The sequence below is a fragment of the Stegostoma tigrinum genome, chromosome 40 (assembly GCF_030684315.1).
Source record: "Stegostoma tigrinum isolate sSteTig4 chromosome 40, sSteTig4.hap1, whole genome shotgun sequence".
Lineage (NCBI taxonomy): Eukaryota > Metazoa > Chordata > Chondrichthyes > Orectolobiformes > Stegostomatidae > Stegostoma > Stegostoma tigrinum.
Genome location: NC_081393.1, coordinates 14125002 through 14142372, shown reverse-complemented (window position 1 = coordinate 14142372; position 17371 = coordinate 14125002). Strand labels below are relative to the sequence as shown.

Here is a 17371-nt window from a genome sequence, read left to right as displayed (position 1 = left end):
AAAATGAGAGAAGACAACTAAATTAACAGTCTCGGTTCAATGCTGTTGAGTCGGTTGATCATAGGTTCCAGAACAATTTGAGAGGTTTGAATTGGCAATTAGGATGAATATTTCAGGACTGTACTAAGGAAGAGCTGCAGCATCTTTAGAATGAAATATTTTACCAACATTTTGGCTGTCATGAGTGAACATAAAGGATCTCATGGCACATCTGAAGAACAGCGGATAACTTCATGAGCGACCTAGTTGACATTTAACCCTCAACTAACATTACAATTTTATCACTTGATGAACAGTGTTGTGTGCAAACTGGTGCTGTTTCTCCAGTTTCTAAAAGAATGACTCACTTCATCGGCTGTGATGCAAATTCAGGTATTTTTAAAAATTCATGAAAGGCAATACATAAATTCAAATTCTTATCCATTGAAATATTGTAGTGCGGCTCAGGAAAAGTTATAACAATATCTTAAGAATCAGCGAACAATTCAAAGCCATAAAACATAATGTGATAGGCAATTTAAACACAGGTACTGCACATAGATAATAAAACAGGGAATCTTTATCCTGCTGATAATGAATGTTGTAAACATCAGTGGAAAGGCATAACTTGGAGTAATGAACAATTTGGAGTTAGTATTCACCTCATGTTCCAAATCTCTAATCAGCTGAGTAGGCGAGTTCCATTGTTAGAACCTATTGTGACCATGTTACAGGGCATCACATGGTCATGCCAAGTATCTTGTCTCCCGTACAAAAAGGGGATCTTCCTTACCTCTCAAACTCAAAAGGTGTTGCCTAGATTAGTCCACATAGGTTTCCTGACACCTCACTTCCATTTCTCACTTCACTGATGGTGCCTGTGATCAATATTCCTCATGACCCTGCCTCCTCAATGCTCTGATCCACTAATCTGTAACACTGCTCCAGCTCCCATTAAGTTTTTACAGCTTAGGGGCTGCCGGTCAGTCTGGCTGAGTATCCAGCATTAGCCTGTTTACTTTCCTGGTTCTGTAACCATTGTCAGAGCACCAAACCCTTACCAAGTCACTACACAAGTCCTGGACTTCTCATTGCATCTTTCTTTGTCCCATGATTCAATGCATCTAGTTTTGCCCCTTAGCTTGCCAAATACCTATAGTGGCCCAATAGAAACTGATTAGTTCCCTACTCTGTGGTTTCCTTCAGCATTGTTACTTGCTGCTGGAGACCACGTTACACATTTCATTGCTTGAGAGCTGTCATCCCAGTAAACAGTCATATCAGAAGGTGACCCATTCCTGATCATTCACATTGTCAGCAGGTTCAGCTATGACATATGGCATGTTCAAGTTCATGTTGGTGAGAACACTGCCTTTGTCCATCAAAAAAAACATGAATAGTTTGGGTTTGGGTTTGAGTTGGTATCCAACATTTGCTCAAGGTGAACTTCTCAATCCCTCTGAACTGATACCTTCAATTATGTTTTGATAGTTAAACTTGTGGGATGTCATGCCTACCAGGAATGCTGGATTGGCAACCATGTAGTCTCCCTGTCTGATAGCTGTCCATCACTTCCAGCATAAAAACCGCTGTCCTCACACTGAATGCAACAACAGATCTCATCCGCGCATGGTCCAGAGTTCTGTCTTACTTTCCAAATCCTCATGTGCACTGCTGTTGTCTGGCATTCACAGCTTTGCCATACTAGTTAGTGCGTGCCCAACATCATCCACCAGTATTTTGAGACTGGAAAACTCAACTCTGGATCCAGTCCTCTGAGGTGTTGTTCAAGCTATGGACTTCACATCATGACTGTGACCACTAGAATTGAGGTGCTTCTCTGCATTGGCCACATTTCTTGCAGTAGTTTGCAGGAAAGGCAGTCATCCCTGATCCATTACACCACCATTTTGGCACTACAGATGCCTTTTCCAATGATTGATCTGACCTGCTTGCAAAATGTGAAGCCTGAAACTGTTAGGAAGGATGAATTACTTCACTGTTTCCTGTTGCCATAGATCAGCCAATACAGAATGCCATTTTCTTCCCTGATCCTCTTCCAATACCTCAGCTGTCTATATGCCCGTTTGGGATTTATCTTAAGGCAGCATTGGATCTGTCGACATTTAATCCGTTTTTAGAAATGAAATTTACCAATGTGCTCAATCATTCAATTGAATCAGCCTGAAGTTTTCCATTGAAATGGATGGCAATAGAGGAATCACATGTGACTCTACCCTTCTGAATTGGGTTTGGATCACCATCATAAATGCACAGGTGATGATCTTGCCGCACTCTCCCAGGTTCTGTAGGGGATTTAGGAATGAATGATGGTGTTTACATCAGCGTCAGCAGCAATCCAGTGCAAACTTGCAAAAGTGGATTACCTTCCAAGACTAGTCTTCTGGTTGAGGTCTTCAATATTTCAGTTTTCTTTGCCAGGCTGGTAGCTCTTTTGGTAAAGTAGGAGAAATGAAATTCCACTGGATGGGGCCATGGTAACTGTTATCATTGGTGTCTGTTGTTGCTGAGGGCAGTCTTGTTTGAGGTCCCAACACTGTTACAATTTCAATACCTCTTTGGAGCCCTTGGACAGCCTCAGCTGTGAGGCTTACTGTAAAAGTAGAACAAGAACTGGTTCTCTACTTGCTATGTAGCAGTTTGTTCCACCTGCCTTTTCAACATGAGGTCTGCATCCACATCTGTGCAAAAAGTCAATTCTCTGACGGTGGCTGCTATTCTCATCGTAATAGTGCAGTCTTTCTCCATGATCCAGATGATGAAACTACTTGCATCACTACTGTGGTTTGTTGTCATTAAGCCTCCACTACTGCATTCAGACATTTCCATACCTATTTCAGCTGATTTTTCAGTTTCATGTCCCTAGTAGTTTGGTAGAAAGATCCAAGGCAATATGGTCATACAAACTTATCAGCTCTGGGAATTGGGGATCAGGTCCTGTGCTATGGCCTGCTTGTATTTGTACAACCTCTGCTGCAGCTACTGCAGGCTACTGCTATCCTCAAACATACTCATCAATATCTCCAATATTTGCTGTGAATGTCTTTGTACATACTTCTCTCCATCATTTCCCACTTTTCCACACATATGTTCCATCAGGAAAACTGCCTGCTGTCTCCCTGAAAGCTCTGGATGCCCTCAACAAAGGGGCCCCTCAGTCCAATCCTGGTTGACTGGATTGTTTTGCATCCTTTGATTTCCACCACATCTGATCAGCTGTTCAGTGATTCACAGATAGCATATTCCATCTGTACTCAATTATGTTCAAGGACACCATGCTGGGACCCATTTTTTTAAAATTCATTCACAGGACGAGGGCGATGCTGGCTAGGCCAGCATTTACTGCTCATGTCTAATTGCCCCGAGAGTAGTTACGTGTCAGCCACATTGCTGTGGGTCTTTGGTCTCACGTAGGCCAGACTAGGTAAAGATGGCAATTTTCTTCCCTTAAGGACCTTAGCGAAACAGATGTTTTCTCTTCTCATAATCGACAATGGATTCATGGTCATCGTTAGCCTTGTGATTCTAGATTTTTTTTTAAACTGAATCCAAATTCCACCACTTGGCAAGGTTCAAAACTGCATCCCCAAAATATTACCTGGATCTCTGGATTAACAGTCCAGCAATAATACCACTACACCATCATCTTCCCTCTAGTCACCGCTTCATCTGAGAGCCTCATCCTATTAAGTGAGTACCTCACCTCTCGCACCCCATTTCATTGACAGGTCAGTTCCAGTCCTTCCACACTTCACTGTGTTTCAACCAGGCTTCTTTCCTTTCAATCACCATGATTCATTTGATCCTTGCATTGTAAAGTCTGACCAACTGCACCAAAATGTGATCTTAACGCATTTAGTGCGCGAAGATTTCAAACTGAATTCTTTATTCCACTGAAAGAATTCAGTTTGAAATCTTCGCGCACTAAATGCCTTAAAGACCTTACTGGCATTAATGGAAAAGCATAACTTGGAGAGAATTTAACTATTAAGATTGAACATTTATCTAATGGTCCAGATTTTTCAGGATACTGTAGTAATGGATAACACCAGATCTCTAATCAGCTAAGTCGCTGAGTCCCACTGAGGGGTGTGTGCAGCCGGGTCTCTCTGCTCCTGCACCTGCTTTCAGAGTTGTGTGCCCTTTATGTGTTGTCTTTCAGTGTTCTTCCAATAGGGGTTCATTGTTTCGCATATTTCTGCATTGAACCTCATTTGCCACCTTACTGTCCACTCCGTCAACTTGTTATTGTCCTTCTGGAGTTCCACAATATTATGCTGATAGTTAACAACTCTTCCAACTTCCATCTGCAAACTTAGAAATTGCCACTTTGCACCAAGGTCCAGATGTTTAATGTATTTTGAGGGAGCAGGCATCCTGGTGCCACACCCTGGGGATTCTGTTATGGGCCTTCCTCCAGCCCAAAAAATATCCATTTCTCCCTGTTCCTGTCACTCAGCCAATTCTGCATCAATGTTGCTCCTGTCCCTTTTATACCATGACCTGACAAAAGTCAGTTTTATGGGACTGTATTGAATGGCTTATCAAAGTCCATGTGGCACATCTACAGTGTTATCCTCATCGAGCCTTTTTGTTACCTCTTCAAAAACTCCAGCAAGTCAGTTAAATGTGATTTCCTCTTTAGAAATCTATGCTGACTCTTCCAAATTGACTGATAAGTTGATGCTGTGTTCAAACTTAAAACATCTTTTCACCCAGAGGATGGTGCAAGATGCTGTAAGGGTGATAGAAGCAGAAACCCTCAGGAAATTTAATACGTGTTTAGATAAGTGTTTTAATTTCTGGTGGCATACTGCCACATGCCTTGCCCAGATAAAAATGGGATATTGCTACTCTCCTTGTCTCTCGAACTCAGGGGTTTCATTTAAATGCTTCAGCTAGGGCTTCTATACCTTTGACCCATTCCACGACTACTTCACAAATTTCTAGTCAACATCAGTGGCCAACGTTTGCATGATTCATCATCCTGACTGGTCCATCGGTGTGAAATTCTGCTCCAAATCCTAGCTGCTGCCTTGCTGTCTCTCTGTCTCAGTGCATGAGGCTTCTTCAGCTCAAGGGTGCCCAATGTTGATCTGGCTAGGTATCTGCTACTTGTCGGCTTGCTTCAAGATTCCCATCTTCCTTCCCTAGCTACAATAAGTGGCTTGCTACGCAGATCTGGGCCTGCTGCTCCTTCTTTATTCTGTTTGCCCGTTTTACTTCGCTTTCCAGCTCTCTGGCTACCATCAGTGGCTTTTGTGCGTTTTGATTATGGCCCAGTTCCTCAATGCTGTGACCCACCAGTCTGGAACTCTGCTCCTGCCTATTATGCTAAATTTCCTGTCCCTCCATTAGGTGTTTGCAGCTCAGAGTCTGCCAGTCACTCTGGCTCAGTCTCTAGCATTCGCCTGCTTGCTTCTTATCCCCCTCACTAGCTATTAGCCACCAGCAGAAGCTTTCAGCCACTACTAAGTTCAAGGCTTCCGCTCCATCATACTTTGTCACCAACTGCTTGTGAAGGTCCTACTATATTTGGAGAAGTCAGGGATCAGAAAAGGCTGGACTTGCTATGTTCCTCCAGCTCCACACTGTATTGACTCTGACTCCAGCATCTACAGTTCTTGCTATCTTCTCATCAGACAAGGCTATTCAGTCAAAGAAACGATCAATGTTCTACTCACTCTCTTCCCACAACATTCTTTGATGTTTGAATAATTACACAGTTAACAGCCTGGAATGGGAAGGAGGGGAGACAGTAGAAAATGTTTCCCTAATAACTTCAACCTGGACCATAATCAGGAAAGAAACTTGATGCATTGCAGTTCAAAGCACTTGTTATCTGAAAAATAAATACATGCTGAAAGGTGAAGAAATAATCCATGTTTAATTAACAAATAATTCAATTATTTATTTTACTTTTTTTTGATAAGAAGTAATTTAATCACGGTTTCTCAATTGCAGGATTTTTCAGAAAATATTATCTTATTAGTTCCCTCTTCTGCCTTTGCAACAGGCAATTCATGATTCTATCATAACTTTGTACCATAACTTCAATTTCACTGCCTCTTGAGCAATTGATTTTTGCACAGACTTAAAAGTAATAATTCTTATGTTGGAAATGACACTTGGTGGTTAGCAAATGTATATAAGATCACTGAGAAAATCAGTAGCTAATCACATTTGGATTTAAGTAGAAGAGGCACAAGCACAAAATACAATTGCAACTTTCCTGTACTGAAAAATTACAAGTCATTCATGGATCCAAAAGTCCACAAGATGACTTAAATTTAAATTTGCATCTGTGAAGAAACTCAACCTATGGACTTGAAAGCGGCAGATTTTACCATCCTAAGTAACTCAAAGTTTCAGCTAATAGCAAAATCTCTCTTGGCTTTCGCTAAAAAGAATATTTTAAAATTTCTGCTACATTACTCTTAGACCTCTTAATTATGTAGGTAAACTAAACCATTCAAAAGCCCAACAATCATTCATTTTCATTTTGGAGAGTCCACTGCAGTCTTCCTCTTCTGCAGCAAAGAAGTCCAAAGGATACACTCTGACAACAGCATGGACCTTTTTTGAAAATTAGAATTCAGAAATTCTAGCTGCAACATAAAGCTGAGTTCCATTCTGTTTCAAAAAAAATTGCTTAATGATTTCTCTGGAAAATCTTCTAAATTTGGGCTGATCCAGGTGTATTGTAATCCTGTTCCCTGAAGGCTTTGCTACAAGCTATCAGGATCGAATAGAAAGCAACAGTGTAAGATTTAATGAACACTGTGATAGCAAAACTGCAGATGCTTCTTCCAGTGGAATAATAGATTGGCACAGCAGAAGTAGGCCATCAAATTCTACCAAAGTCTATTTGGTAGATTCTTGGAAGTATGAAACAGTTCAATGAAACTCTAACAATTTTCATTCAATGCTTTACTAAATGAGAGGTGAAAGTGAATCTTACTGCACATTATAAATCTGTATAACTGTGGTTAGTATTTGAGTTTTGTTTAACTGCACTTAACTGTACATGCCAGTCAATCCACTAAGGTTCTACAATAAACTGTAATATATTTAACTTGAGCAACTCTTCAATTGTAATTGGTTCAAGTTATCAAAGAATAATTTTCACATGAATTTCAAAATTGTGAGGGGATCAGTAGCACTACTGGTGAACGTCATGAATTTTATTGTAAGGAGTCCTCTTTCAGTGTCAAAACATTAATTTAATTGTTGGTTTTCCCCTCAGGAAGATTTACTTAAAGAGAGATTACAAACTCTAGCCACAGAGGTTGCACCAATATACAAGCAGCTTGCACCCCAAGCCTTCAAAAATCAGGTAACTTAAATCCTCTAGAACAATCGTGTCTATTAATTTTGGAACTGTAAGTCAGTGCTCCTAAAAAGAAGTGTACAGATTATTTAGCATTTTAGTCATTCACAAAAAAAGATTATGTGCAGAGTCAATGGTTTACGTTTTGTCAGGCAACACATAGTTTAACATACGTGCAAAATGATTTTGGTATTTGACTAATTGACTAAAGTTGTTAGTCATTTTGTAATTCATAAACTAGTGTGCACCATAAGAAATGAAATTCACTGGCATTCATGCGCTGCTTTATTAAAGCACTTGAGTTAGTACTCGCCCAGTCAGTTCCAAATCTCATATTTTAATCAAAAGGTATTTTCAAGCCATGACAGGTTGTTTCACCAGACAAAGCAAAGAAATCAGAAACTAAGTCAGCCAATTATTTAGGAGACAACTCAGAATTATATGGCGGGTACCCTCCACAAGTTAGTATTAGATTAGATTAGATTCCCTACAGTGTGGAAACAGGACCTTCGGCCCAACAAGTCCACACTGCCCCTTACAGCATCCTACTCAGATCCACCCCCCTATAACCCACACACCCCTGAAAACTACGGGCAATTTAGCATGGCCAATCCACATAGCCTGCACATCTTTGGACTGTGGGAGGAAACCGGAGCACACGGAGGAAACCCATGCAGACATGGGGAGAATGTGCAAACTCCGCACAGACAGTCGCCTGAGGCTGGAATCGAACCCGGGTCCCTGGCGCTGTAAGGCTGCAGTGCTAACCATTAGGACTGCAGCTCTTTGTGAAATACGTTTATGACCCAGACTTAGCACAGGAAACATTTCAAAGATTGAAGATGAGACGAAATTTAAAGAATTGTAATAAGTGGTGAGGAAAACATGGTAAACTGAGACAGACTAGTGAAATAGGAAGGCATAGAATATAACGCAGACCATATATAATGCATGTAAGCATGAACAAGCTTATTTTGGAAGTTCTGTTTGGAGCAAACTTGAAGAGAGTGCAGAAATCTAGGAGACAGATATTTACCTGAATTAATATTGAAGTGGTATTGCATCCTTCCCAATAGCCTCCTGTCTGTAAGCATTTGTAGACTGATAGTATATTAAAATAAAGTTTTAGCTTGTCACTCTGCCATGGGATAATATTTGAGGCTCGGAGTGCATGTGGGAAACCTTTCATTTCTGAAACTAGTTTAGCGCAGTTTGTAAAGTTTGGTCTTTGCAGTTTGCACAGTTTTATTTAATGGTTTTCTCCCCCTGCCCAGCACACACCTAAAGTCTGTACTAGATACCCAAACCTAAATGTGGAGAAGTACCTTAAAAGAGGAGAGTCACAGAGTTATACAGTATGGAAATAAACCTTTTGGTCAAACTTGAGAGAGGCCAGATTTGGAAGAGTAAGAGCTAGTGGGTTGGAGGAAGTAACAGACGTAGGAGGGCTGAGACTATGGAGTAGTTTGAGACCAAGGATGACAATTCAGAAATTGAGTTGCTGAAACAGCCAGGCAGCATAGGTCAGTAGCACGATGGTGACAGATCACACATTGCAGATGAGAGTCCAGTGCCATCTGTTTTGTCTCTGGGGTTTTATGGAGATATTCTTATATTACGTGACTTCAGTAGAAATTAATACATTTCCAAAGAATTGAGTGTGTAAATATGTTACAAATTTAAAATTGATTTATGGCATTGCCAAAAAAATTTCTAAAAAGGAAATAAATCTTCACTTAAGAACGTAAGGACTAAGAGTAAGGGTGAGCAATTCAGCCCCTCAAACTTGTTCTGCCATTTAATACGATCATGGCTGATTTAATCTCAGCTTCAACTCCACTTTCCTACTCATTATCCATAACCCTTTAGCCACTCTGAAACAAAATTCATCTCCCCAAAATTATTCAATGTCCTAGTGTCCTCTACACTTTGGAGCAGTGAATTCCATGGATTCATGATCCTTCGAGAAAAGTAATACCTCCTCATCTCTGTTTTAAATCTGCCAACCCTTAGCCTAAAATAATGACAATCTATTTGCAATCTCAACATGTTCACAAGTTCTTCATTATATCAACTTACAATTATCTTGCACCTTTAACACAATAAAAGATTTTACATCATTTCACAGGAGAATTATCAAGTCAAATTGAACCCTGATAAATTGAGAAATACGAAGACAGTTGCCAAGTTTGGTCAAAGACCTACATGTTGAGACATGTCTGCAAAGAGAAGTGAGAAGAGATGGAATTCCAATGTCTGGAGCTGAGGCAGCTGAATGCCCAAGCATTCATTCTGCAACATGAAAACAAGACATGCTATATTTGAAAAAATGAAAGTTAAACAGTTGGAAAAATTGCTAGACAATGTAATTTGAGATCAAGGATGAAAATTTAAAATTCGATCCACTGGATTAGCAACCAGTGCTGGCCAGAAGTATGAGACAGATGAGTGAATGACAATGGGCTGCAAAGTTTTTGATTAAATATTTTATGTCTGCGGGAAGCCATACTTAATGCAACAATAACTTAACACATAGCAATGTCTTGCCTACAGAACATGTTGGATAATTATTTTCAGGTATTGGTTGAAGGATAATTATTAGTCAGGATACCAGGATGAACTTGAAGCTTTACAGACAGCATCTGACTTTGAGGGTGGCATGACTGAATCGCAATAACAGATGCATATTAAACTTCCTGCTGTGGTTCATGTTTTGCATGGATGTTAGGGGAGAGAAGGGGCTGATGCATGCACAGTGTTCTTGCAGATGTGCCTAAAGAACCATAATTAAAGTGAGAAAGTGTAGAATGAAATGTTGAAATACACATCCTCGACTGCAAATGGATTGAAAACTGATTTATGGACGGACAACAGAGTAAGAATAAATGGTCATTTTCAGAAGAATAGACTGTGACTAATTGAGTATTGCAATAAATGCTTACATCTCAGCTGTTTGCAAATTGCATCAATAATTTGTACATGGGGGTTAAAAGTAGCATTTCACAATTGGTAGATGGCACAAGTAGTGGAAATGTGAGTTGTGAGGAGAATGCAAAGACACTTGAAAGGAATTTGGCAAGGCTCAGTAATCAGTGGCCTTGGTGAGACCACAATAGAAATACTACATTCAGCTTTGGTCCCCTTACTGACAGAAAGAAATACTTACTCTAGAGAGAGTTTATCCAACAAATTCCTGAGATGGAGGGATTGTCCTGTGAGGAAATATTGAACACTGTGGGACTTGATTCTCTGGAGTTTAGTCGAATGAGAGGTGATCTCATTCAAACACACAAAATTCTTATGGACTCGATAGGGAACAAAGGATAAAAGCAAAATATTGTAGATTCTGGAAATCTGGCCAAATGCCCAGTGCAGAGAAGTGAAAACTAATTTTTGGAAATTGCTTTCACAATCTGAAAAGATAGTGAAAACATTTTCATTAACCATTCAAAAACTAATTTGTGGGTTCTGTGGCGCTATGCTTGTGTTCGTACCTCTGAGACACGAGACCCAGGTGCAAGTAAGGAAGGCATTTTTGAACTTCTGGTTTTCTGAGCTCAATGAACATTGAAAAGCATTTCACAGAAATATTAAATGTTTAAGTATATTCTAGTTGCATCGAATCCAATCTGATCAATTAGCAGTTATTTTAGAGAGTTACACAGTGCAACCATAATTTATTTTACAGTAAACTAATTCAAGTTGTCACTCAGATAATTGTTTGTCCTCATCATTACCAGATACTCTGCTCCAGAGGTGTGCAGTAACATCCCTCAACAGGTTAATTTGAAAATATCTTCAAAAAATAGATCCACAAACGTGAAAAGGAAAATTATGTATGACGACAAGGGACAAACTGGTGATTGAAAGCAATTGCAACACTTTGCTTTCAAGAATCAGCATAGAGTGTAGTGAAAGGTTGCAAGAATTTATAACTCTAATACCAATCTTGGAACCACGTAAAGTTTTGGATCTTGAACCAAGTCTGTGGCAAGAGAAGATCTGAGAATAGCATTCCTGATCTTATAGCAGGCCACAGCAAACATCACAATGTGTGTTGCACGCCTTGCGATAACTTTAATAAATGAGCAGAGATTAAAACTGTAGTAGAGCTGACTTAACTGTTCTCTTCAAATGGATGATCCATCTTGGCTAGTTTGCAACCGAAGTTGCCACAATCACAAGTGCCAATAAAGTGAAGAGACGTTGGCTTCCTTTTCGATGATTTAAGTGACCATGGCATCAAATATTGTTGGCTGCACAGCTTACTGATCAAATGAGTTCTTGTCATGAACTTCAAACACCCTCTGCATCCATGTGAGCAAATGTGCAAAGATGTACACACCTGTAACAAAAACAAAAGTTGCTGGTCTGGCAGCATCTATGCAGAAAAATTAGAGTTAACATTTCGGGTCTGGTGACCCTTCCTCAGAACCATTCTCGTAGACCTCTCCTGCAATCTCTCCACTGCATTCATGTCCTTCCAAAATTGTGGCACCCTGAACTGTACGTATTCCCCAGAACGGGGGCTCCCAGAACCTCAGTCATGCTCTGAGGAAGGGCCACTGGACCAAAAATGTTAACTCTGATTTTTCTTCACAGATATTGCCAGACTTCTGTTTTTGTTCCTGATTTACAGTATCCACAGTTCTTTTGGTTTTTATTGTACATGCCTGTAAGCCTGATTTCGAAAACTATATTGTAATGTTGAGATATTTGTTAACTCATTACATTAACACATCAACTATATCGTGAAAATATTAACAAAGACACAACTTTGTGTCATGACTGCAAAACTATCAATACAAGTTTAAACAATAAAGGACAGCTAAATGTCTAGTCATGATAAGAAGCTATCTCAGTGGCAACTTGAAATATTACACTGTAAAATAAATGATGGCAGCACTCTCTAAGATAACTTCCAAAAGATCAGATTGGCTTTGATCTGATTAGAATATACTTTAGCAATTAATATTTTTGTAAAATGCTTTTCCATGTTCATTGTGCTCAGAAAACTAAAACCTCAAAATTGCTTTCCTTACTTGTCCTTAAATGATTCTCATTAATGTTAATCAGACTCATCCACTGTTCTAAATGGACATAATCAGAGTTCAAATTGTATACTGAAAGCGTAGAGTTTCAAAAGAGCATTGAAAACTTAGGTAGAGTGGGCAGATAGACGGCAGATGAAGTTTAATGTGGAGAAGTATGAGAGAATGCACATTGGTACATAAGCATGGTGAAATGGGTTAACATAAAGAGTATAATTAAAAAGGGTCTAAGAGCAGAAGCCTGGTTACGTATGTACACAAGTCATTAAAGGTGGCAGGACAGATAGAAAAGAGGTAGAGGAAGCATAAAGTATTCTAGACTCCTTCGAAGTAAAGGCATTGAGTACAACAGCAGGGAGGCTACATAATAAACATTGGAGTATTGTGTACAGTTTTGGGGACCACAATTTTGGAAAGATGTGAATGTACTGGAGATAGTGCAGGAGAGATCTATAAGAATGGTTCCAGGGATGAGAAATCCAGTTATGAGGAAAAACTGGAGAAATTGGGACTGTTTATCTTGTGGAAGAGAAGACTAAGAGGATATGTGATAGAAGTTTTCAAACTTGTCTGGGGTCAGGACAGAGTGGATCGGGAGAAACTGTTGCTCCTTGTAAGCTGTTCAGAGAACAAGAGGACATGGATTTGTTTTGCATAAAACACAAATGTGAGGTGTACAAAACTATTGAACGCACCCAGTCTTAGGGCATTGAATGCCCTGTCTGAAGTGTGGTTGAGGCAATTGAGTTAGGAACTCAAAGGGACAGTGGAAAATGATTTAAGTAGAAACAATGTAAAACGTTACATGGGAAAGGCAGAAAATTGGCACTACATCAAAATACTCTGTAGACACGGTGAGTTGAATGGCTTTCTTCTGCGCAATAACAATTCTGTCCTGCAACTGAAATGACTAACCTCCAGTAAAAACAAACGACTTCCCTTATGCTACTCAAGCCCCCAACTAGTACAGTGCTTACCCCTCATTACCATTGACTGTAGTTCTGTTACGGTTCTTTGCTCAAGTCAGTCTTGATTTCAAGGACAGTCACTCTCAGCTTATGTCTGGATTTCAGCTCTTTTATCCATGTTCATACCAAGATTGTAATGCGATCAGGAGCTGAGAAACCCTGGTGGAACCCAAATTGAATGTCAGCAAAGAGCAAAGAACAGAGAACAAGGAACAAAGAAAATTACAGCACAGGAACAGGCCCTTCAGCCCTCCAAGCCTGCTCCGATCCAAATCCTCTCTCTAAACCTGTCACCGATTTTCCAAGAATCTGTATCCCTCTACTCCCTGCCCATTCATGTATCTGTCTAGACACATCTTAAATTATGCTATCGTGCCTGCCCCTACCATCTCCACTGGCAACGTGTTCCAGGCACCCACCATCCTCTGCGTAAAGAACTTTCCATGCATATCTCCCTTGTTATTTTCCCCTCTCACCTTGAAATCATGACCTCTAGTAACTGAGTCCCCAACTCTGGGAAAAGCTTCTTGCTATCCACCCTGTCTGTACCTCTAATAACAAAGTGTGGAGCTGGATGATCCACAGCAGGCCAAGCAGCATCTTCAGAGTTCAAAAGCTGAAGTTTCGGGCCTAGACCCTTCATCAGAAAAGGGGGAGAAGGAGAGGGTTCTGAAATAAGTACGGAGAGAGGTGGAGGCGGATCGAAGATAGATGGGTGGAGAGGAGACAGACAGGTTAAAGGGGCAGGGATGGAACCAGTAGAGGTGAGTTTAGGTGGGGAGGTAGGGAGGGGATAGGTCAGTCCGGGGAGGACGGACAGGTCAAGGAGGCGGGATGAGGTTAGTAGGTAGGAAATGGAGGTGCGGCTTGAGGTGGGAGGAGGGGATAGGTGAGTGGAAGAACAGGTTGGGGACGCGGGGACAAGCTGGGCTGGTTTTGGGATACAGTGGGGGGAGGGGAGATTTTTGAAGCTTGTGAAATCGTTGCGGCACTGCAGGAGGCCCAGGATGGACATGTCGTCGAAGGAATGGGAGGGGGAGTTGAAATGGTTCACGACTGGGAGGTGCAGTTGTTTATTGCCAAACGAGCGTAGGTGTTCTGCAGAGCGGTCCCTAAGCCTCAGCTTGGTTTCCCTGATGTAGAGGAGGCCACAACAGGTACAGCAGATGCAGTATACCACATCGGCAGATATGCAGGTGAATATCTGATTGATGTAGAAACAGCAACTCATATTCCGCTTGGGAACCTAGTCACCTAGACCTTATGTATGCTTCCTTTTTCCTCTTTGCTAGTCTCACAATTTCACCCGTCATTCATGGTTCCCTAATCTTGACGTTTCTATCCCACATTTTCACAGGGACATGTCTGTCCTGCACTCTATTCAACCTCTGTTTAAGAGCCTCCCACATATCAAATGTGGATTTACCATCAAACAGCTATTCCCAACCCACATTCCCCAGCTCCTGCTGAATTTTGTTATAGTTGGCCTTTCCCCAATTTAGCACTCCTCCTTTAGGACCACTCTCGTTTTTGTCCAAAAGTATTCTAAAACTTATGGAATTGTGATCACTATTCCCAAAGTAATCCCTTACTGAGACTTCAATCACTTGGCTGGGCTCATTCCCCAACACCAGGTCCAGTAAGGCCCTTTCCCAAATTGGACTATTTACGTACTGCTCTACAAAACTCTCCTGAATGCTCCTTACAAATTCTGCTCCATCTAAACCCCTAACACTAAGTAAATCTCAGTCAATGTTGGGAAAAATAAAAACTCCCATCACCACCACCCTATTGCTCCTACATCTTTCCATAAGCTGTTTATATATTTGCATCTCTGTCTCACTCTCGCTGTTGGGAGGCCTGTAGTAAAGCACCAACATTGTTACTGCACCCTGCCTATTTCTGAGTTCTGCCCATGTTATCTCACTCCACAGTGCCCTCCTTCAGCACAGCTGTGATATCCTCTTTGACCAGTAATGCTACTCCTCCACCCCTTTTACCTCCCTCTCTATCCCGCCTGAAGCATCGATATCCTGGGATATTTAGTTGCCAATCTTGCCCTTCCCTCAACCAAGTTCAGTAATAGCAATAACATCACACTCCCAGGTACTAATCAACGCCCTAAGTTCATCAGCCTTACCTGCTACACTTCTCACTTTAAAACACATGCACGTCAGACCACCTGTCCCTTTGAGTTAATTGTCTGCTGTCTGCCTACTCTTCCCCTTCGTCACACTGACTTCATTATCTAATTCCTTACAGGCTTTAGTTACTACCTCCTTACTGTCCACTATCCTCCCCATTTAGTACCCATCCCCCTGACACATCAGTTTAAATCCTCCCCAACAGTGTTCACAAAAACACCCCCCAGGACATTGGTTCCAGTCCTGCCTAGGTGTAGACCATCCAATTTGTAATAGTCCCACTTCCCCCAGAACCGGTCCCAATGTCCCAAAAATCTGAGCCCCTCCTTCCTGCACCATCTCTCAAGCCACTCATTTATCCTGCCTCTTCTTTCATTACTCTGACTAGCACATCGCACTGGTCGCACTCCTGAGATTACTACCTGAGAGGTCCTACTTTTTAACTTGGCTCCTAACTTTCTATTCTGCTTATAGGACCTCATCCTGGCTGTTCACCCTCCCCCTTCAGAATGTCCTGCAGTCGATCTGAGACATCCCTCTTCCATGCACCCGGGAGGCAACATACCATTAGGGAGTCTTGTTACGGACCACAGAGCCACCTATCTACTGCCCTTACAATCAAATTCCCTATGACTATAGCCTTTCCGTTCTTCTTCCCGTTCTTCTGTACAGCAGAGCCAGCCGTAGTGCCAAGAACCTGGCTACTGCCACCTTCCCCTGGTGAGCCATCTCCCCCAACAGCATCCAAAATGGTATCCCTGTTTTGGAGGGAGATGACCACGGGGACACTTGCACTGCCTTCCTACTTTTTAACTGCCTTTTGGTCACCCATTCCATTTCTCATTCAGCAATCTTAATCTGCAGTGTGACCAATTTACTAAACTTGCTATCTACGACTACTTCAGCATCGTGAATGCTCCAAAGTGAGTCCATCCACAGCTCCAGACTATCATGCAATCTGACAAGAGCTACAGCTGGACACACTTCCTGCACATGTTGGAGTCAGGGACATCAGCCGCATCCCTGAGGTCCCACATCGAGCAAGAAGAGAATAACACGGGTCTGGGATCTCCTGCCGTTTTTACTCTTAAGCTTAGCTTAGTCCTACTATAATATCAAATAATAGATAAGTGAAATAAAAAAAAAATTACCAATTCTGTACTTACCAGCACATGATTTTTTTAAAAAAAGAAAAGCATTACCTTATCCACACACCACTGAGTCTTTTTTTGTTAGCAAGCAGGTCATGGCAAAGCAGGTTCTGCTTGGTAGCACTGTTGATGACTCCATCACTTCACCGGTGATTGCATTTACATTGATGGTACAATAATTGACCAGGTTGGATCTGCCCTGCTTCTTGAGTACAGAACATACCTGGCCAATTTTTTGCATTGTCAAGTAAATGCCACAGTTGTAACTGTTCTGGAACAGCTTGGCTAGGGCTGCAGCAAGTTCTGGAGCACAAGTCTTCAGAATTATTGCCATAATGATGTTGGCCTATAGTCTTTGCAATATTCAGTGCTTTCAACTGTTGTTTCATATCGTGTGGAATGAATTGAATCAAGATTGATACCTGAGATGCTGGCAAGCGAGGAAGAATCATCCATTTGGCAATACTTTCTGAATATTGTTGCAAGTGCTTTAGCCTTATCTTTTGCACTGATATCTTTGACTCCCCAACTTCTGAGGATAGAAATATTTGTGGAGCCTCCTTCTCCACTGAGTTGTTTAATTGTCTACCATCATTCTCCATTTAATATGGCAGGACTGCAGTGCTTCAGTCTGATCCATTGATTGTGTGACCATTTAGCCCTGTCTATTACTTGCTGCTCTGCTGTTTAGCGCACAAGGAGTCCTGTGTTGTAGCTTGACCAGGGT

At 41.3% G+C, this 17371-nt stretch overlaps 1 protein-coding gene across 7 annotated transcripts in view; it reads left to right on the top strand.

Annotated features, from left to right (window-relative positions):
- The window catches only part of LOC125448142 (methylcytosine dioxygenase TET3-like), a 353266-nt gene that overhangs the window by 302300 nt on the left and 33595 nt on the right, over positions 1–17371 (top strand). For all 7 annotated transcript variants that reach the window (XM_048523202.2, XM_059641139.1, XM_048523203.2 and 4 more), the window contains one exon: positions 7247–7336. In XM_048523202.2, the coding sequence (XP_048379159.2) occupies positions 7247–7336 (90 nt within the window). The remainder of the gene's footprint in view (positions 1–7246; positions 7337–17371) is intronic.